General features: G+C 41.5%; 1 protein-coding gene across 5 annotated transcripts in view; it reads left to right on the top strand.

The window, feature by feature from the left end:
* LOC130112581 (phospholipid-transporting ATPase ABCA1-like) overlaps window positions 1–20675 on the top strand; it is an 80730-nt gene extending 60055 nt beyond the window's left edge. For 4 of the 5 annotated variants that reach the window (XM_056280016.1, XM_056280014.1, XM_056280015.1 and 1 more), the window contains 30 exons: window positions 195–326; window positions 475–614; window positions 969–1106; window positions 2010–2239; window positions 2813–2885; window positions 3180–3382; window positions 4247–4298; window positions 4559–4675; window positions 5980–6128; window positions 6468–6592; window positions 6928–7026; window positions 7593–7782; window positions 8283–8377; window positions 8540–8572; window positions 8685–8790; window positions 9620–9694; window positions 10347–10516; window positions 11202–11379; window positions 12177–12292; window positions 12405–12549; window positions 12900–13023; window positions 13223–13352; window positions 14460–14643; window positions 15477–15583; window positions 15712–15853; window positions 16469–16603; window positions 17294–17397; window positions 17761–17853; window positions 17977–18220; window positions 18423–20675. In XM_056280016.1, the coding sequence (XP_056135991.1) occupies window positions 195–326; window positions 475–614; window positions 969–1106; window positions 2010–2239; window positions 2813–2885; window positions 3180–3382; window positions 4247–4298; window positions 4559–4675; window positions 5980–6128; window positions 6468–6592; window positions 6928–7026; window positions 7593–7782; window positions 8283–8377; window positions 8540–8572; window positions 8685–8790; window positions 9620–9694; window positions 10347–10516; window positions 11202–11379; window positions 12177–12292; window positions 12405–12549; window positions 12900–13023; window positions 13223–13352; window positions 14460–14643; window positions 15477–15583; window positions 15712–15853; window positions 16469–16603; window positions 17294–17397; window positions 17761–17853; window positions 17977–18220; window positions 18423–18566 (3973 nt within the window). In that variant the 3' untranslated portion in view covers window positions 18567–20675. The remainder of the gene's footprint in view (window positions 1–194; window positions 327–474; window positions 615–968; window positions 1107–2009; window positions 2240–2812; window positions 2886–3179; window positions 3383–4246; window positions 4299–4558; window positions 4676–5979; window positions 6129–6467; window positions 6593–6927; window positions 7027–7592; window positions 7783–8282; window positions 8378–8539; window positions 8573–8684; window positions 8791–9619; window positions 9695–10346; window positions 10517–11201; window positions 11380–12176; window positions 12293–12404; window positions 12550–12899; window positions 13024–13222; window positions 13353–14459; window positions 14644–15476; window positions 15584–15711; window positions 15854–16468; window positions 16604–17293; window positions 17398–17760; window positions 17854–17976; window positions 18221–18422) is intronic. The other variant, XM_056280017.1, reaches the window with a different exon arrangement.
* Window positions 20676–22795: the final 2120 nt, after the last annotated feature.

Below are 22795 nucleotides of genomic sequence, written 5' to 3'. Positions count from 1 at the left end.
TTTCTGTGTGAGACGTGCAGCTGTCACAAAGAATTAAAACATAATTCGTTTTGGCACTTATTCAGTCCAGCATACAGTATGTTGAAGTGTTGTTGTCGTATAAAATGTAAGCCCAGCAAAACTGGACCAGGCTGAAACTGACTCAATAACAATGCAGTAGGTGATTGGTAACCATGTCTCTGGTTCTTTGTTAGGTCAATCTTGACCGGGTTGTTCCCACCTACCTCTGGTACAGCATACATCCTTGGTAAGGACATCCGCTCTGAACTCAGCACCATCCGCCAGAACCTGGGAGTCTGTCCCCAGCACAACGTCCTTTTCAGCATGTATGTATACAATATTAGGATATGAATTCAGCGTGAAAACAAAACAGCATTCCAGCTCATTACTCTGTTGTAGGTTTTCTGTTGGAATACCCAGTGGTGTGTCCATTCACAAACAATTCCTGTGATATTTTGATTTGGTCTCATCCAGGCTGACGGTCGAGGAACACATCTGGTTTTATGCCCGTCTGAAGGGCCTGTCGGAGGAAAAAGTGAAAGCTGAGATGGAGCAGATTGTAAATGACATTGGTTTGCCTCACAAAAGACAATCCTGCACCAGCACCTTGTCCGGTGAGTCCATTTTTCCTAGTAGGACACGTGAAACCACATTCAGCGCCAAATTTGCATTTTAGTTCTTGCGACTTGAGAAATGTTCACTTAAAGTTCGCTTGAAAATTGGATGGATTCATAACTCCTGAGAGATGTATTGTAGACAAAGTTCACATAATAAAACAAACATGAATGGGGGTACATCCATACAGTGGGAATGTAAAATATTGTTGTTAGTTTTCTCAGGAAACGTCGTTCAGCTGTATTAATTTTTGGGGCAATGGCAGACAGCTCTTGTTGGACCATGTTGTGTTGAACTGGAGTTGTTGAACTGGAATCACCTCTCTTTCTTTCCTGACTCCGCTGTGGTTTTAGGAGGCATGCAAAGGAAGCTGTCAGTAGCCCTTGCATTTGTTGGGGGTTCAAAGGTCGTGATCCTGGATGAGCCTACTGCTGGGGTTGACCCCTATGCACGGAGGGGCATCTGGGACCTGCTGCTTAAGTACAGACAAGGTAAACACAGCTGATGTCATTTCTTTTGACACTCCCATGTTTTTCTGTGGTGGGAACCTGGCTGTACTTCCAACTGTTCTTAAACAGCACAGTCGAGTCACAGATTTCTCTATAAAATGTTTCAGGTATATGACCAAAGTAACTGAAAATGGTTACTCTATTTTTTAATGTTAATGAATTATCAGGGTTCTGATGTGTCCTGAAAATCCTCGAAATTTATAGACTAGTTTGCCAGTCATGGAAAACTGAATGATAAAATTTATGAAATATCATGTAGATTATGGAACATTGTAGTTTGGTTTGAAAATCCTATTTCTGTTTTCTTAATTGGCATATTTTAGCCGCATTCTTTTAGCCACAGAGATTGCACATCCGTGTTTTAAAATTGGGTTGTACGTTCAGTTACACAGTCCAGTTAGACTACTGAGACTTCCGCTCATAGTTAATACTGAATAATATGATCCTTATATGAGCCACAATTATCATGTATATCCAAGTAAAAGGCATATCCAAGTTAAATATCCTTGAAAAGTCCTGGAAAATGATTTTCCTAAAAAGCAGAATCCTGATTCAATCCTCAAAAAAATTATATCATGCAGGAGTTGGATATAGTGCCAAAACATTAATTGATTAGTTAATTGACAGAAAATTAATCGATTATAATTTCGTTAATCAATTGTTTTTAGAGTTCAAGTAAAAAAAGCCAAACATTTACTGGTCAAACAGCTGTTTGTCCAAAAAGTTTCGCCTTCTTGTCATCAATTGTGTAAACAGACAGATGATCATCATCTTCCCGACATGGTGGAGATTTCTGCTTCAAAGATGAAACTCCTCATACCTTGACCACCATTTTAGAATAGCAGAGAGTGACCGTTCACTTCAACCTTTCTCTGTCGCTCACAGGCCGAACCATCATCCTGTCCACCCACCACATGGATGAGGCCGACATCCTGGGCGACCGCATCGCCATCATCTCCCACGGCAAGCTGTGCTGTGTGGGCTCCTCCCTCTTCCTGAAGACTCACCTGGGGACAGGCTACTATCTGACGCTGGTCAAAAGAGACTACGACCTGTCCCTCCAGTCCTGCAGGAACTCCGCCAGCACCGTCTCCTACAGCAAGAAGGCTGAGAAGGTAAGAGAAACATTAGGGAAATCGATAAACTCGCTCTTGGCATCTTGCGCTGAGTTAATGACTCACAACACCTGCCATACTGTCTTTCAAAAGGCATGTAGGTGTCGAAAGGTAACTATTTATTGTAAAAGTTTCAAGGATTTATTTTGAAAAAGGGTCCTTGAGCTTCATAGTTTAGAGCTAAAGCAAAACAAAAACAGCAGCCAGTGCAGTTTTGTTATACTGTGCAAGAAGCAAGAAAAGATGGTACTTTGAATCATTCAACAATTGCTTTGTAACTACAGTCAGTTATTTCTGAATAGCAGATCATTGTCAACACTACTGTCAAGCTGTGGCTTCGTCACCGTTCCTGTTGCGTTCCAAATTAATGTGCCTCATAAAGCCTTTGTGGGTTAATAATGTTAGCAAGCTAAATATACGGAAAGAAGTCTAGTCAAAATGATTTATTGTCCCTTCATTCTGTAAAGCCCCTTGAGGCTAATTTGTGATGTTGGGCTACACAAATAAAATTGATGTGACTTATTTCACTGTAGTATTTTTTGTAAGTGTTTTCTTTTCTTTTCTTTGACTCAGGAGGACAGTGTGTCAGAAAGCAGTTCTGATGCAGGCCTGGGCAGCGAACCAGAAAGTGAAACCACCACCATTGGTAAGACACATATACACACAACAAGCTGCTAACTTAACGTCATTTACATTGACCAGGTTAAGAAGATGGATGTTAAGGTGCTGATGACTACAACTGTGGCAGCTAATAGTGATAATGATGACGTGTTTACATTAAAGAAAAAAAAAACAAATAACCGCAGTACAAGACATGCATCATATAGTGATCTATTGATTTTGATGTGTCCATATAGTTATTTTTTTTACAACACTGCCACCAGTAACGTTAAAAAAACCATTGCCTCCCATTAACACGAGTCTGCTTTCTTCCTTTCAGACGTATCCCTCATATCCAGCGTGATCTTCAAGCACGTCCCTGAGGCTCGTCTGGTGGAGGACCTCGGCCATGAGCTGACATATGTGCTGCCCTACCAGTCCGCTAAAGATGGGGCCTTTGTTGAACTCTTCCATGAGATCGACGACCGGCTGACCGACCTGGGGATTTCCAGCTATGGAATATCTGACACCACCCTGGAAGAGGTATGGAGTGTGGGAAGGGGCCGATGTCGCTGGTAGGGCGACCAGGTGACCCACTTTACATTGCACTGCGCAATATTTTAATCATATGTCCCACATACTGAGACAATATCCTGCATTTTGAAGCAAAATAACAACAGCACACGTTTCTCCGTTTTTAAACATAAAATGATCAGTGTTGGTTATCTAATGATATTCACTGTCCTTCTCTGCTTAGACATCGCCACTGTCTCGTAATGGAATTGCAATTCATTTTGTGATCTGTTATTCAAGCATATTATATACGTATATTGTTGTGCATCAACTAGTGTACAAGAGTGTAACTGCAAGCGGGATATAAATGTGTTCAATTGAGCGATGTGCATTATGTCAAAGTTCTACACGTTTTTGTATTGGTAACCTACAAAGAGTGAACACTGTAAATCTGTCATGCAAAATCGTACCGTGTTTTCCTGCATTTTGGACAATTTTCACCCAGTCACCGTAATTGCTGGCTGGTTTACTACAGAGAGTGTGGCGGCAATGGATGTATGGCGAGTAGATGGGTAAAGGAATTTTTATGGCATGTTTAGATTTTATTTTAGGACTCAGATTCTGTTTATTCAACCAGATCTGTGCAGTTTTGATCTGATTTTGCTGCTTTTTGCAGCCATTATAAATGCTGAAACTAGTCTTCTAATTTTCTAGTCTTCATGCCGCAATATAAATATTAAGTATTATATTATTAAGTTTCCTTTATTAATCCTCTTGGGGAAATTGAGTTACTGCAAATTAACCCATCCTAGCTGTGATCCCTGTAGCTAGGAGCAGTGGGCTGCCGCCTCCTGCCACCATCCAGACTAAAATTGCTCTTTTTAATTTTGGCAGATTTTCCTAAAAGTGGCTGAGGACAGCGGAGTGGATGCTGTAGAGCTCTCAGGTTAGATCTCTACTCTATTTTCAGTTGTTTTCAGTTAGCCTTAATGAAATAGTTTAATGCATTTACACACTAGTAGTAGACACACTTGATACATCAGGTCGACTTTTGTTCCTCTGCACATAGTTGCAAAACAATACACATTGTTTTCTTTGGAAATGGCTCCTGCTATATTGGCTCTTACTTTTTGACCTACACAATATCATCAAACATTGTTGCAACACTTTGCAGGGGTGTAATTAACCCATGAAATTCTCTGACAGATGGGGTGGTGCCAACCAGAACCCGCCGTCGTCATGCGTTTGGAGACCACCAGAGCTGCCTGAAACCTTTCACTGAGGACGACAGCTGTGACTTCAACGACTCTGAAGGTGACCCAGGTAGAACTGCACTACCCAGCATGTAGTGCAACATAGCGTAGCGTTGTTGTTGAATACTCGATTCTGATTGGTCGATTAGAACAGGGGTTCTCGAACTTTTTGGGACCAAGGAGAAACTTTTCCAAGGACCCCTTATGATCATAACACCAATTAAGCCTATGCTTCCTACCATTTGTGGTCTTCGATACCATTGCAGCGATTTGTATTCTAAAACTTATCAACCTAAATACTTCAGACCTGTTTTATAGTAATAACCAGAGGCACTTTTCAATTTGAATCATGTTGATTTCACTTACCCACCAGATGAGAGTAATAGTAACAAAAATGCTAATTTTATTGGCGCAAATGGCTCCCGTCTGTAGATAAGCATTTTTTTTATCATACAGCACAATGTCATAATTTATAGCAAATTATTTCGCGGACGCCACTTCGAGAACCATTGAATTAAAGCAGGGGTTGCTAACCATATGCCATGGAGAGCCATGTGTATGCAGGTTTTCATTCCAGCCAGACTCCACACTAGGGTGATTTCGCTGATTAGCAACCCTTCAACCAAAGAGGAAGAATGTATCAGTGAAATCACCTAGTGTGGATTCGGGTTGGAATGAAAACTTGCATACACATGGCTCTTCATGACACATGGTTAGCCACCACTGAATTAGAGCATTCTGCTGTCGGCCATTTCTGAATCACAGACCTTTGTCGAGCTGCGGCCTCATCATCGTTCCTGCGCCCTTCTGCATGGTTCATTATGAATTATTCCACAGTTACGTGATAAATGTAAATGAAGATGTTTTTTAACCAACTGGGGTTGGCTATTTTTACAGCGACCAGGCAGCCAGATTTGGGTGTGAATGCTACAGAAGTCTAAAATGTTTAGTTATGTTAATCATCACATGACAAATTGGACTTTGTCAAATAAATGTTAAGTAATACTTAGCTGCAGGGGGGAAAACAAAGTGATTTATCAGTAAATGTTGTGCATTAGTTTGTATCTATGCTGGGGGGAAAAACGAGACCACAAATATAAAGAAAAAAAACAGAAGAGAATGGGAAGAAAACAGCACTGTAGTGAGTGAAAAAAGATAGAAAACAGAATTTATTTCTGTTTTCTATCTTTTTGTTGAAAAAGTTAAGGTGAGAGTCACAGAAAAGCCTCATGCTTAGAAGTGTTTAAGGATTGGTTAGAGAAAAAGTTCTTTGCTAGTCTTGAGGTTTTCAGGTGTCTCTGAAGGCCTTGGGGTTGGTGATACAACTCGAATCATCGGGAGCTCACATCTGTATGTGTGTCTCTCCTTTCCCAGAATCCCGTGAGACAGATTGGCTGGGAGGTACAGACGGTAAGGGCTCCTACCAGGTCAAAGGTTGGAGTCTGAAGAGACAGCAGTTTGTTGCTCTCCTCTGGAAGCGATTCCTCTACGCGCGGCGCTCAAGGAAAGGCTTCTTTGCTCAGGTATTCTGATATCAATCGCCATTTGAAATGTTTACGCAGCAGAAGCCACAAGTCACACAATTTTGCCTGCATGAGTACGACAACCATTGTGAAACAATGCAGAAAAAGTCAATCAAATATGGAATTCACAGTGGCTTTATTTGTATTAGGAGTGGAATGTAAGCCATGCCAAAATAGTTGGCGATATAAACCATTAGGACAGTGTATTTTGACAGTGTTTTACTGTGTTTCTTTATTCCGTTTACAGGAAGTGGCTTTTGCGTTTGTCAGTTACTGTAAATCTACATTGGTGTACACTGTGAAAAGAATGAATCATAAACTGTAGTGTCATTTTTCCAGATCGTTCTCCCGGCTGTATTTGTGTGCATTGCCCTGGTGTTCAGCTTGATTGTTCCTCCATTTGGAAAGTATCCGAGCCTGGCCCTGCAGCCGGGCATGTATGAAGAACAATTTACCTTCATCAGGTAATACAAGAAGATCTTGTCTTTCTGTCTGTCCGCCTCTATCTCTAATCTATCTCTTAGTGCACCCATATTAATTCGATTCTATTCTTCTTTTTTCATTTTTATCTAGTCATCTCTCATTGTCTGTATTTGTAATTCCATTAATCATCCAAAATAAAATTATTTTCCTGAATTTACATATGGCAGTTTCCCATTGCAGATATGAGATTATTTTACAGTAAATTCAATATGACTCAAAGCACTTCACATGTCTGTTTTTCCATCTTGAGACTAAATCCTTTGCAAAGCTGTTTTGAACGGTTGAATAAAAGGTAATTTTGTTGGTTTCATTGCAGCAACGATGCTCCAGATGATGCTCACGCCAACAAACTACTTGAATCTCTGACCGACAAACCCGGGTTTGGGACACGCTGCATGGAAGGAGAACCTGTGCCGTGAGTATTACTTAGATTAACCCCTTTTTTAGAAAAAATATACAAATAAAATGCACAAACACAGAAATAGAAATGCTCCCAAACTGCAAGAATGTTGAAGTGTCGGTTTTGCAAACTTGGCTTAATAGAGGCTATCAGCAATTTGAATTTAGAACACTTTTTATAATAGTTGGTCAAACTTTTTTCTACATCCCAACAGCTATCAAATAAGTAGATGCACTGAGAGAAAAAAAAAATCTGCTCTCCACGACCGTCCTAGGCACTGTAAATGGAGACCGAATATTTTGCCCCCTATCAGACAATCGGGAGAGTTCTTTGCAAGCCGGCATCTCTATTGGTCCCTACATGCTGTTAATCAGTTTGAACATTCTCGAGGCGCTTAGGCAGAAGTGAGGGGGTGGGTTCATTTGCAGTACGTTTTCAAAATATAGCTAGCTCTTGCTAACATTCAGCCAGGATCGCTTACCAACACTTTAAATAAATCAGGCTAGTGGACAATCTAAACTACACCATTGTGGTAATTTGACACTGAATGTAAACTTTCTCTCTCTACCTGTCCCCTCCAGTGATACCCCCTGCACGATGATGGAGGATGAGTGGTCAGTGCCGGGGGTTCCTCAGACTTTGAAGGACATGTTTACCAAAGGAAACTGGACCATGAAGAATCCCTCACCACTTTGTGAATGCAGCTGTGACGGACGGAAGAAAATGCTTCCAGAGTGCCCACCTGGTGCTGGAGGGTTGCCACCACCACAGGTAGGAAGGGTGGCACACACACATAGGTGCCTTGTCCGTATGAATTGTGCACACATTAGCTCAGTTGATATTCTTAATCTCAGCCATCTGTTTGTTCCTATCTGAAATTGTGATGGTGTTTTGGATATTGTTTGTTAAATGATGATTAATTAGTGCTTGATACATAGATTTAAGTTTTGTCACGTAGTGTAGTGGTAACGCTCCTTATGGTCATCTTATGGCTTAACAGAGCTGGGGTTATTTAATAACATAGTGTTGTCCCACACCGGTACTCCAAGAGACTGTTAAGTGACTTAAAACCAGTCCACGGGAACACGCTAATTTACATTTCATTTTTTTCAAATTTTTAAAACTTATTCTACGTTTGAACAGCATAACGGTTTTTGACGCATTAATACAAAGTAGGTAAATGTAGGCACACTGCTGCACATGGGAGCAGGTACACAAACACACACACACACACACACATTGATAGATAAGCTATCTGTGTGTATCTGCAGGTGAAGATCAGTGAAACTGACACACTGCAAAACTTGACGGGCAGAAACATCTCTGACTACCTGGTCAAAACCTATGCTCAGATCATCAGCAAGAGGTAATGTCACCATGCATTTTTCACACCACTTGTTATGAAATGTTTTTCTGAATTGGTTTGATAGGTTCATTCATCATATATTTTTGAAAGCACAATATTTGAATATTGTTGCATTGGATGTCCACCGGAGGATACCAAGTTTCTGTCTCGTTGTCTCCATAGATTGAAGAACAAGATTTGGGTCAACGAGTTCAGGTACATTTTCGCACATTGCAAAGCTTGAAGCTTTTGGTGCTATGTTGAAAATGAAGCGGTGTCATTTCCTCTGTTTTAATTACTGGTGTAAATGGAACTATGCTTTTTGCAGATATGGAGGGTTTTCATTGGGCGCTAACAGTGCACAGTTCCTCCCCCACAAAGATGAACTTGACATCGCAATTGCTCAGCTCAGAAGACGCTTTCGTCTGGAGAGGGTAAGAAACACAGGATAATCACTGTAACTACAAATTCTGTAGTCTAATATCTTTAAAAAAAAAATTTATTATACCTGGTATATATAGTATTTCATATTCAGCCTAATTTATCTGTATAATAATCTTACCCCAAAATCCTTATTATTTATTTTACATTCGCTTTTACTAATTTGGCAGATGCTTTTATCCAAAGCAATTTACACGAGAGTCAGCAATTGGCAGATGAATTCGAGCGTTGCCAGCTGGGGCATGGCGTGGCAGTCTATTCCATTGCCGACCAACACGGGGATTGGCAGTTCGAATCCCCGTGTTACCTCCTGCTTGGTCGGGCGTCCCTACAGACACAGTTGATCATGTCTGCGGACGGGAAGCCGGATGTGGTTATGCATCCCAGTCGCTGCACTAGCGCCTCCTCTGGTTAGTCAGGGCGCCTGTTCAGGCGGCAGGGGGAACTGGGGGGAATAGCGTGATTCTCCCATGCGCTACGTCCCCCTGGCAAAACTCCTCACTGTCAGGTGAAACGAAGCGGCTGGCGACTCCACATGTATCGGAGGAGACGTGGTAGTCTGCGAGAGGGGGTGGAGCAGCAACCAGGGCAGCTCAGAAGAGTGGGGTAATTGGCCAGATACATTTGGGGAGGAAAAAAAGGGGGGAGGGGAGTGTTGCCAACTGGCATCATAGCTCATAGTGATCATATCATTGTAGCACTATCTGAAGTAGTTGGTATACATCTGCTTTATAGTGATTGATGAACAAAGGTTTATGTCATTGGATGCATCAAATGCAACCCTCTTTTCCTTATTCTCTTTCTCATCCTCTCTCTCTCCAGGGAACTTCAGCTGACCGTTTCTTTCACAGTCTATCCAACTTCATCCATGGATTGGACACCAAGAATAACGTCAAGGTTAGTGCACAACACAGCATAATGGCTCCATCTCTGTTTTGCTATGTTCTTTACATTACTTTATTTTTTTAAAAATCCTATTACGTAAATTTGCAAAACACAATCTAATTGTGTTTTAAGCATGTTATTGAATCAATCACAAGTCTTTCATTTCTAATATCAGATCTTCTCAGCTACAGGAAAGCCTTAGTTTACTTAACATCAGCGTTTCATTATCATTGCATCGTTTAGTGCTGTTAGCTGCAATAGAAAGCTGTAGCTGTAGAAGTTAGTAACCGGAGTACGCTTACAGACACACAAACGTGCAGTGTGATAACAGAAATTATTCACAGCTCTGCAGCTTATCATTAAGCTTTACCTCATCTCCAAAACAAAGTTATGACTACGCCCACTTACAGACTATTCGATATTTGCCATTCATCTTAAGTAGTTTGACTGTGTTATAGGGTCAAGTGGGCAGAGAGTGCAGTCTTCAGTGTTGTGACCTCAGTTTTCATCACACAGTAAAAGGATAGGGGATGTCCCAGGCTTGTCCAACATCCAGTGACCCCAAGTTGTTACTTTTTCCTTTCTTTTTTTTTTTTTTTTTTTGGATTTTGAATAGTGTAAGTTGAAACTTAGTGACCGGTCTGGGGCTTGTTCCTATCTCTAGATATGGTTTAACAACAAGGGCTGGCATGGCATCGTCTCCTTCCTCAATGTGATGAACAACGGCATCCTGCGGGCCAGTCTACCAGCTGGAAAGGACCCCACCAAGTTTGGCATCACGGCTTACAATCACCCCCTCAACCTGACCAAGGAGCAGCTGTCACAGGTCGCACTGTGAGTGTTGAGGGAAGGTAGCAAAGGATCTAGGGATTATTTTTTTTTAAATCATATCTGCACACTTTCCCTGAGCATGGGTTGTTTATTGAACCTCATTAGCAAAGCACAAACACTTTTTACACAAACTTATAAAAAGAGTGGCTCACAGCAGGTTATATTTGGAGGCGTAGTACAAATATATTATGGGTAATGGTTATGGAAAAAACGACATTGCAATATATTTCGTGTCATGTATTGGACTAGTAAATAATTAAAATACATTGCACCAGATATATGCAGCTTTTAACGTTCAAAGCTCCATTTCCGAAGAATTTATTATCTTGCAAGGGTTGGTTTGATTTTAGAGGCAGAAATATAGCAGTTATCCAAGATGTCATTAAATCAGATTAAATTTATATTATTGGTCAGATGCACTTCCATTTTTTCTTTGTAAGGTGTCATAAAAAACTGGACCTTGTGAGATTTTGTTTTCTATCAAGCAACACATTTTAGCCTAACATGATGGGCCCAGTTTGCATTACATTACATGTTTTGCAGTGTAACTATTGCACGTGTATATTGCTATGTCAACCCTGAAACGACATATTGTCCAGCCCTGATATCTATAGTCTTCTCTTCGAGACATGTCCAGCACTCCTTTTTCCATTATCATTCATCTTCCCGCCTCCGTTTTGTCCCCCAGCATGACAACGTCGGTGGACGTCCTAGTGTCCATCTGCGTCATCTTCGCCATGTCCTTCGTCCCGGCCAGCTTTGTGGTCTTCCTCATCCAGGAGAGGGTGAACAAGGCAAAACACATGCAGTTCATCAGCGGGGTCCAGCCCTTCCTCTACTGGCTGGCGAACTTCGTCTGGGATATGGTAAGACGTTCAGATAAGATCAGCACTCCTGATCCAACCTTTGACCCTTGACCCAATTTTTTCAACAGGGATAATACTGTAATCTATATTCATGTGCAAGAAATGCTCACTACTCAGTATTGTGTTACACGTTTGGTTTGTGACTGAATGATATTTCATATACTGGGCTGGACCGTATGGTGCTACGTTTTCGCACCTCTGCAATATTTTCAGAATTTGTTTCTTTTGCTTAACTTACTTTATTTACCTCAACTCCCTTGAATGCTTGATATCTCCAAATATGAAAATACCCTTCATCTCTTAAATATTCAGAGACACTATGTCTTCCTCCTTCAGCATGATCCTTTATTTCCTTTCTGTTTTTTATGCAAGTAATTGACCAAGTCAAATTCCTCCTATTTGCCAACTTGTTGGTCAAACAATAAAGCCTCAGCAGGATTTAATTTTTTCGTTTCTTGTTGAAATGGTAAGGGGGACATGGAGGTCTGCACTCAAATGAGTCCTTCTATATAAAAGAATGGACTATTAATGGCAGCTATCTCACCAACAAGGCTTCATCGAAATTTTATAAGCCTTGTCAGCCAAATGTCTGGACTTTTTTGAGAGACGATTTGAATGCAGATCTCCATTCTCAGTTCATCTCATCCTGTCGGCTCCATGAGCCTGTGGTTTGACAATAACTGGACAGTCTGCAGGGGTTTTCCTCATATCTTTGTTGAGATGATAAAAGCTCCCATGCTGATTAAAATCAACAAGGCTTCATGTTTCTCCTCTTAATTTCCCTTCTCCTCTTGCAGTGTAACTACATCGTCCCCGCCACACTGGTTATCATCATCTTTGTGTGTTTCCAACAAGAGGCTTACGTTTCCTCCACCAATCTGCCTGTGCTGGCCCTGCTGCTGCTGCTCTATGGGTGAGTTAAAGAACACTCACTGAAAAACACACACACATGCATAAATTGCACAAATAAAAAAAGATCTAAAATAGCTGCATCTTTAATTTTCTACCTCCATATTGTCTTCCAGGTGGTCCATCACCCCTTTGATGTACCCGGCCTCATTCTTCTTTAAGATCCCCAGTACCGCCTACGTGGTCCTGACCAGTGTTAACATTCTGATAGGAATCAATGGCAGCGTCTCCACGTTTGTCCTGGAGCTGTTTGGAAGCAATGTAAGCATCCACTGTGACTACATATTTATTATATTACACAGGGCCAGCTGCAAGGCATTTTTTGATTTCATTTGTTTACACTCTTTAGTATCTGTACCTGGTCTTCCTCATTAGTAAAATCCAGGATGACAACTGCACTTACTAACAAATCAGTCTCTACTTTTCCAAAACAAATTAATACAACTAAAAGTATTTCCTCCAAATACTTTAGGTAATGTAAGATCAAGCCAAAAAGAGTGTATCTCCATTATTGGGAGAAGACCTGTAAAATGGAATGGACTTGGTTAGGGGACATAAAGTGAGTTCTTAAAATGTACAATTCGAGTTGACTCCTGTGTTTTGGTTTTCAGGAGATTGGTGGTATCAACGACATCCTGAAGAACGTCTTCCTCATCTTCCCTCACTTCTGTCTGGGCCGAGGGCTGATTGACATGGTGAAGAATCAGGCCATGGCGGATGCCCTGGAGAGATTTGGTAAGGACAGAAGACGGGCTTTGGATTCACTGACAAAAGATGGATTGTATAACAGTGATCTAGGAGTGGGTTTCAATCTAGAAATCAGATCTGACTTTTTTTTTCTTTTTTTTTTAGGGAGACACCAATGTGATATTCTGATATTATTGGGGGGGGGGTGTATTTCTTGTCTCTTATTGTTCTGGTTGTGCTTCTGTAGGCGAAAACCGATTCCGCTCCCCTCTGGCTTGGGATATGGTGGGAAAGAATCTGTTTGCTATGGCGGTCGAGGGTGTGGTCTTCTTCTGCATCACCGTCCTCATCCAGTACCGCTTCTGCATCAAGGCCAGGTAGGCAGAACCTGCTGTCTGGTTGGATACCTGTCGGGTGACCAGGCATCCTGCTTCACATAGTACTGAGCAGCATTTTGACTCTCTGTCCCCACGTCCCATATATATTGAGAACATCCTCTGTTTTGAAGCACACAGTTCTCCGATTAACCATTAAACGCTCAATTTTGATTATTATCCAATAATATCTGGCATTCTCTACTTTGACGTCTCAGCTCTCTCATATCACAGAGCTTGATTGGTTGTAAACTAACGCACTCTTCAAAATTTCACACCAACAAGGCACACAACCGAAGACCGCTCTCATTATTCATCATTGGTCATGTGATTTATTTTCCAATCTAATCCATTTAAGCATATTTTTTATATATATACATACATACACATGTACATACATATACATATATATAATATGGGATGGGATAGCCAACTTGGCAGCTGGTGAGTGCGTGACGCACAAAACAGGCTTGTACTGCTCTATGAATTAAAGGTTTTTTTTCCTACGTCTATCTTAATATATATTCAAGGATGAGTCAAATTCCTCGTGTGCATGCACACTTGGCCAAAAAGTTGATTCTGATACATATGTATATATATGTATACATACATATTAATTATATGTTTCATATATATTGCATTTACTAGTGGGCAAGACTGTAGTTGCAGGTGGGATATAAATATGTCGTATTAAGCTCGACATGAATGATATCAAAAATCTATAGCTTTTTTTTTTTTTGCTAATGAGTGGATATTATAAATCTGTCCCACGTTGTCTTGCCAAAGCTTACCGTTTGTCCTGCATTTGGACTGTTTGCACCTCGTCACTCCAGATACCAGCCTAATCAGTCACTCAGCAAATGATGAAATTATCAGTCCATCTTCAGAAACAAACTCCAGCAAAAAAGTCACACATCTTCCTTTCAATGATCTACACATCAAGCCCATTACATGTAGTGGTTGAAGTTTAAAATTGGAAAACTGACTCCACAATGCATTCACTTCTACCTTCATTGTTACTTTAACTTCTCAGACTGTTGGAAAGACAGACACAGATTCAACTCTGAACTTAAATTTAGTGCCACATCCCCATCTGTCTGTGGTTTCCAGGTCCTCCAGCAGTCATCTGAAACCCATTAGGGAGGAGGATGAGGATGTAGCCCGAGAGCGACAGAGGATCCTCAGTGGAGGAGGACAGTCAGACATACTGGAGCTCAGACAACTCACCAAGGTCTACAAGCGTAAACAGAAGCCAGCCGTGGACCGCCTGTGTGTGGGCATCCCTCCTGGAGAGGTGAGGATGGGTCTAGTGTAGGGCTGAATAATATTGGGGGAGAAAAAAGTGACATTGTGATATTTTCATATTTTTGTCATATGGAGGCCCATGGCGATATTAAAGGTACAGTCTGTAATGACAGGCGCTGCCATGGCTATGTTGCATACTGCAACAACATGAACGTTCTACCGACAACAAGAAACGTATCTCGTCACCCGGTCAACATTGTGAATTTGTTAAAGAAATAAAGACAACTGTGAGAGACTCATTCACAAGTAATAAAGTGAGCAGCAGTTACGAAGTCTGAACAAAACAACGGCAGAAGTGGGGCGGACAGCCGCTGTGTGCACCGATTGCGGATTGTACCTTTAAAGAAAAACAGGAGTTACTTGATTTCACCAGATACATGCATTCTTTAACTTCAATAGCTCCATTTGGGGGAAAAAAGCATCGCTCTAACAGTGATTTGACAGATTTTAAAGGAGGAAGTAAGGCAGTCGTTCAATATCCTGGTTGACTCGGCATGACACTATACTCACCCATCAATCCAGGATAGACCATGATCAACGCAATATTTTTGATGCACTTTGCGTTCAAGATTTCTCCATCACACACAGTCATTTGTGTCCTCAACCCTCTTGCTCTCAACTATTGGTTGATTATCTAAGAAATTAAGGTTTTTTTCATTGTTAATCGAACTGAAGTATCTGTAGACCCCGGTATTACAATGTAAAGAAAGCTGTTATATAATGCAAACTTAAGTTGAGCATTGAAAATAGAAATCACACAATATTATCCAACTCTCACATTATCATTTTCTTGAAGTCATCAAAGTCTATCTATGCTTGCAGTGCTTTGGTTTGCTGGGGGTGAATGGAGCAGGGAAGACCAGTACCTTTAAAATGCTTACAGGGGACTCTGTGGTCACCAGTGGGGAGGCCTACCTGGCTGGAAAGAGGCAAGTATTTATAGACCTCGAATGTTTCAGTCTAGATGCATGACAAGCAATACTTAGAAAAGTCAAGATAGTTACATCTGGATTGTACTATAATTCTCTCTACCTCCCTCCCTCAATCCCCCATCCAGTGTTAATACAGAGATAGATGAGGTCCATCAGAATATGGGCTACTGTCCCCAGTTTGATGCCATCAACGACCTGCTGACCGGCAGGGAACACCTGGAGTTTTACGCCATCCTGAGAGGCGTACCGGAGAAGGAAGTGTGTGAGGTAAGGTTTAGCCGAAGAGAGGCTAAAGATTCATTCATTCAGTTACACACAAAAGTGAAATCATACAGTACATCATAACAGTTGCGGGGAAAATCACACCAGTGCATATCCAGAATCAGAATCACTTTATTCGCCAATGTAAGAATAGATGGGAATTTGTCACGGTTGTCTGCACTATGACATACAGCAATCCACATTCCAATTGGACAATACACAGGATGTATGACAAGGACATCTCAAATAGTGCAGAAACAGCACACCAGCATTCAACAGACCATACAATGAATGTAATATAATGCAGCATATAAACTATGTCCAGTGGTTGGGACTGAATGAGGTGTAAATTTTAGGGTAGTGAGGGCAGAGTCTTACCATGTGTAGTACGTATTGCACATAGATTGCACTATTCATGTAAAATTATCACAATATATCACATATAATGAATATTCACATGAACAATCACAGGGTCTATTCAGTATATACATAAAAAAATTGAAAAAAATTTCCAAACTAATCAATAAAAACTACAGAAAGAAGCAAGAAAATGGAGTGAAAAGTGTATTTTGCTGGAATTAAGAATCGATTTTATTGCTAATGTTACCTCTCCTCCACCAGGTGGCAGACTGGGGCATCCGCAAACTGGGGCTGGTGAAGTACGTGGACAAGGCAGCAGGCAGCTACAGTGGAGGGAACATGAGGAAACTATCGACGGCCATGGCTCTCATAGGAGGACCTCCTGTTGTCTTTCTGGTATGTCGTTTAAATGAATTTAACATCGTCTCACAAAATCATATAATTGTAAGCTCTGCACGTGCTCACACATCCAACTATCTCAGATGTGTTGAAACGTACCACTTAAGTCTTGAGAAAGGCAGATTCCGTAGACTGCTCTTGCTCAGCATCACAATTTATTGACCATACTAATGTTTCAATCCCTCTGGACCTTAATCAAGAGTATTTTAAACAATTCTTGTGACAATTATCTTAAATAGATAATGCGTCGCACATTCTGTGTGTGTGTAGGTGTGGGGCGATTATTTTCCTGGGGGAGTATCTCAATGATTGACATGTGAACAACCTGCCACATTATAGTCCACACATAAGAAAAAGAAAAGAAAAACAGAAACAAGTGAGACAACACGACACATACTTTTGTCTGCAAGAATATTTACAAAAACTGCATATCTTATGAATGAAAACATCGGCCTTGCAGCTTTCTTAAGTCATTCAAAGTTGTGCAATCATATGAAATACTTGTATCTTGAGTGCACCATACATAAGTCTATTTGATCCCAAAGCTCCTTAAAGCATGACACGCCATTAAACAATTAAGAGAATGTGAGTAATAAACACACTCTTGCACAAACGCCCCAATGTAGCACCAGTGATTTTTAGATTAGTTGGGTTGCAAAGTCTTATCTTTTCATCTTGTGGCAACAGGATGAACCAACAACGGGAATGGACCCCAAGGCACGCCGGGCTCTGTGGAATGCCATCCTCAGCATCATCAAAGAGGGGCGCTCCGTCGTCCTCACCTCTCACAGGTTGGAGAAGGATTTACAGTCGCTGTCATTTATTCATGTCCAGCATCAGCCGCACACAACTATAACTTTAACTGAACGGGTCTCCTTTTCTCTCTCGTCTGATGGAGTTTATGTTTCACTTTTAACTGGTGCTGTATGTTTCTGTTTTCAAAAGCCTGGATTTACGGGCATTTAATTTTTCCCATGCTCTGCATGCTTAACATCACAATATTATAACATATCAGTGGAACCTGAACGAGCATGTACATTTTATTATTGACTTTCTTTTTGTTTTTTTCGTTTCTTACATTTTACCTTTCAATGCTGCTTGCTTTCTTCCACATAATTAATCAAATCTTGGGGTCTTGTTGTTTCTTCTCTCAGTATGGAGGAGTGTGAGGCATTGTGCACCAGGATGGCCATAATGGTCAACGGCAGGTTCCGTTGTCTCGGCAGTGTGCAGCACTTAAAGAACAGGTGAGGGCATAAGATGGCAGCTTTTCACAACTGCTAGTAAACACGATGACTTTACAAGTAAACTTTACAACAGGGGAAAAATTTATAAAATTCATTGCGTTATACGAAATTTGTCTTCTTCAGGTTTGGTGACGGCTACACCATAATCCTGCGGGTAGCGGGACCGGACACGGACCTGTGGCCGGTGATGGAGTTCATAGAGCGGGAGCTACCGGGGAGCACGCTGAAGGAGAAACACCGGAACATGCTCCAGTACCAGCTGCCCTCCTCCCTCACCTCCCTTGCCCGAATCTTTTCCCTGCTGTCCAACAACAAGGAGTCGCTCAGGATAGAGGACTACTCTGTGTCCCAGACCACCCTAGACCAAGTAAGCGCCTTTATGCAGTGAGACATTTTAATGCAAATTTAGAAGATGCGAATATGAAAAGACATAGTGTCATGATGTGGAGCACAACTGTTGTGTGACTTTAATTGGCAAAAATATATTTTGCCAATTTTCTAACCAAAGATGATTATAATGTAAAATATTGCAAAAATGCCTCTAACGATAATCTCCTCAACTCCTTCAGGTGTTTGTCAATTTTGCCAAGGACCAAAGTGATGAGGACCACCAAAAAGACGTCCACCTGAACAAGCGGGACGCCGTGGCAGTTGATGTCTCGCAGCTCAACTCCTTCGTGGTGGACGAGAGAGCGCGAGAGAGCTGCGTCTAATATCCACAAACTACCACCCGCTGGTGTTTGATTACCCCATCCAACCGCCACCCCTCCTGACACGAGGACCACTATCCGAGGCAGAAGATGTTTCCGTATTTCTTAATTCTTATTTTTTAAAATATGTTTTTCCTTTTTTTATCATCTTAATTTCTTAGCTGACCTGCAAATAAGCAAACATCTCAAGAGATGATGAGGTGGGGGCTGCAGGTGTTCAAACAGACACTGAAACAATGCAAATCAATGCAAGAAGAAGATGAAGAAAAGAGTATATTTAAGGATTTGAGTGAGTTTCTTCTAGCCAGACGAGGTCGAATGGTATTTCTTTGAGGGGTGGAGACCGGTTGCTTCTCCTTCACACGACGGATGGCCGAGAAAGACGTAAAGAAAAAAGAAACAGATTGTAGCGTCCCCTATTGGTGCTACCAAGTCACTGGCTGTAAGTCAAAGGATTCTGGTCCGACAAAATGTCACCAGCCTGGCGTGTCGGAGGCTGCCAAAACCACAATTTTTGGGTTGAACCAGAACTGTGGATGCGCTTTACTTTTGTACGTACTGTGAAATGATGGCAAGGTTAAAGGAAGTAGAAAAAAACAAGTTTCACTCAGTCACTGCTAACTGCAACAGGATAAACAAAAAAAGATTTTTTTTAATTCAGGGTCAAACATCTCCCAATCTCTTTGCTACCAAGCACATTTTTGCAATGGAAAACAGTGTGCAATAGCATCTATGATCCAACTGGTTTCACTCTTAAATATCCAGTTTTAGGTAACATGCCTCTGATTTCAGCAGTCTTTTTTTGTTTGTTTGTTTGTTCCTCATGGAAACAACAAGCTATCTTTAAGACAAATTTATAACCAAGACCGAGTCTGGCTTTGGATTTTTTTATTTTCATTTTGGATGATTTAACATGGATGAAGTAACATCTGTTTGTTCTTTTGCTATCTGTTGTTTGTTGTCATCCATGACATTGTGTATCCAGCACTGTCTATACTGTACCGTGGTGGAGAGAAAAAAAACAACACTCCAACAAACAACAGCGTGTAGACAACAGAGGAATGTATGGGAGAAACAACACCACCATGCTTTGCATAAAAAGCACAAGGAGCACAAGATGACACTTATACATGACTGCTTTTTATACCATTTCATTTTGTCGTGTTCAGAAAAAAAAAAGCTAATCGTGGTTGCTTAAATGTCTGTATGAGCGGCTGTGCAGCCTGCTGGCAGAACGAGGGTCTCTCTCTCCGTCTCTTGTCGCTCATCCCCTTGAAATTAAACTGAATGCTAACTAGGATGGATGCGACACGGTTGCCACATGTTAAACTCTTGCAGTTGAAGGAAATGCCAAGGATGGATGGGACATTTGGTATTTTAAAGGGGCGTCCCATAGAAACGTTGCTGCGTGCTTTCCGATGGGCTGCACACCAGGACTTATTGTCACTGCAGAAGCCTGCGCTGTGACGGACAGGCCTGAAAAAGGACCGAAGAGGAGGGGAAATCCAGCTCTTATCGTTGTGGAATTACCAGGATTATAACGTGTGTCTGTAGAGTGGAAATCTAAAATTCTGTTGTTTAAAAAAAGAAAAAAATCTAGATTAATGTGACATTCCTGATTTGGTGAATATTTCCCATGCATGGAAAGGACAAGTCGGGTAGCTGAGCACGCCGGCATCCTCTGTGTGCTTGGGAGTTTTGTTTTTGTTTTTTGTTAGTATGGTTATTGTTCCAGTTACAGAGGCTTTTATTTAATGTAGACATGACAAATCAGCACAGGTGTGGACCATTTTATAACAATTTTGTAGTATTTAATTAAGAAAAAGTAGCTGTCACTTACTCGTGTAAAAAAAAAAGAAAAAGGTGCCTGTGCCAAATGGTGTGAAACGTCTGTAATTGATTAGCCAGCATTGTTCTGAGGAGGCACACGTAATGTCGAGCATTTATTTCATTTTATTTGTAAATTGAAAAGCTTCATTTACCGTAATAGAGCCTCATCTCCCAGCTCTATCAGCTAGAGAGAAGGGGGGAACGTCTGTGTATAATCTGTGCTCACATTCAGGCTCCATCTGCTGCAGTTCATCACAGATTTCCCGTTAACACAGTGCCATTACCACACATCTCCGAAACCCGTCGACCATGTTTAAGTACTGAGGCGAGGCCGAGAATAGTCACAGAACATGGATAATCATCTCTCATGGTTTTTTTTTAGGAATGAACATCACGTTTTCGAATGTGTATTTACCCAGCCAGGCAGCCACCATACCAAACGGGGACCATATGCACCTGATAAGCCAGGCATCCAACACGTGTAATTTCCACAACCTTCCCGACTGGGTGTCTCATTCGAGATAAGACATCTCTCTTCTCTTTCAAGTAGTTTTCTTGATCATCTTTTTCCTCTCAGTGCTGGTGAAGTCTGTGAGGTCCAAGCTCAACTCTACTATAGTTTATTTGGGTCCAACTGAAGAGCCTGTACTGACACCGAGCCCTCTGCAAGACGGCAACCCTCTCACTGAGCACTTTACAGGCAGGGAATATAAACCTGAGAACCGACACCTCTGCACTGGAACACTGACGACCTGGGTTTTGTGATTTGAAGCAGAGAAGGATAAAATGGGGATGATGATGAAGGGAAAAGAGTGAAAAGCAGAGGTAGGAGTAAAGGGGTAGTGAGAGAGTGATGGCGACCCTGCTGAGGCAGTGAATTTCTGTTGAGCTCAAATTCGATGATTTGTTTACATTTTAAAGTATTATATAATGGCCGTTTGAGTCTGTTACTTGTTGTGTACAGTTACTTATTTACATGAATGAATAAATTGATACATTTTGAGAGAAAATGGCATCATCTGTCTTTCTTGACCACTGATTTCTGTAACTACACACACAGGATCGACAGCCCTGGAGGCCTGGATGGTCTGATGAACAGATTCCTGGTTTGACCTGCTCACTTTTTTTCTTTTTTCTCACCAATTACCCCACTCTTCCGAGCCGTCCCGGTTGCTGCTCCACCCCCTCTGCCAATCTGAGGAGGGCTGCAGACTACCACATGTATGAGTCGCCAGCCGCTTCTTTTCACCTGATAGGAGGATCACTCTATTCCCCCCCCCCCCGCACAGGCGCACCGACTGACCAAAGGAGGCGCTAGTACAGCGACAAGGACACATACCCACATCCGGCTTCCCACCCGCAGACACGGCTCGGAGGTAACACGGGGATTCGAACAGGTGATCCCCATGTTTGGTAGGCACATAATAGATTGCCACGCTACCCGGATGCCCCTGCTCACTTTTCTGTAATGTAAGTAATGTAGATTTTCATTTGATCACACACACAATTATTAATACAACATGACATGCAAACAAGGAGTTTGTGTGAGAGGTGCAGTGACCACAACATCCAAGTCTGGTCAAGTGGCATTTACAGCAAAAACAAAACACAACAGAACTTAAAACAAAAATTAAAAGGACAAAGTGTGACATTATACGCCCCCGTAAAGGTGCAATTTTGGAAGGCAGTATGCAAATGAGCATACTCTGTAGTTGTGCTGGCTTGTAATACATTTACATGGGGGAGTATTTCGCCATACCATATGCATGGTTATTTTGATGCTGAATTGTGACTCCATTTTGTTTTGTTTTTTTTTGTCATTGGCATCTCAGGTTTTAGCATTTTGATTTAATTGTTTGAACTACCCTCTGTGTTTTCATCCCAAGGTTTAACAGTTTTTGTCAAGCCAAAACAAAAAAAAAACGACAAAACAAAAAACAAAAAGTGAGCACTGCATCCAAGTTTAATAATTTCATAATAATAAAGAGGTATTCATTGTATATAGAGATCGAACACAGTTACCTCCCTCCCCACTGGACCACTAACTTGTATTTGGTATTACATCGACTTGGTACTAAACTGAAGTCCCGGGTGCAAGTTGAAGTCCACAACTGCTTCCCCACAGTGCCATGCTGCCTCCTGCTGGTCATCCTGAATATGCCAGCTGACTATATCAGCTATTGCAAAGGAGTTGAATCAAGTGCAACTGGACTTGGTATATATCCGTGAAGACGTTTCAGCTCTCATCCAAGAGGCTTCATCAGTTCGTGCCTTTCTGACTAGACCAAGCTAGTCAGACTGGCTGGTGATGAAACTCAAGATATTTAGCCTCTTTGGAGTCGTTATCAGAGCTATTGATGTCAATGGCTCTTTGTGTTCCGATGTTTAGCAACGACAGTCGT

The sequence above is a fragment of the Lampris incognitus genome, chromosome 5, assembly GCF_029633865.1.
Source record: "Lampris incognitus isolate fLamInc1 chromosome 5, fLamInc1.hap2, whole genome shotgun sequence".
Classification (NCBI taxonomy): Eukaryota; Metazoa; Chordata; class Actinopteri; order Lampriformes; family Lampridae; genus Lampris; species Lampris incognitus.
This window is presented reverse-complemented; position numbering and strand designations above follow the sequence as displayed.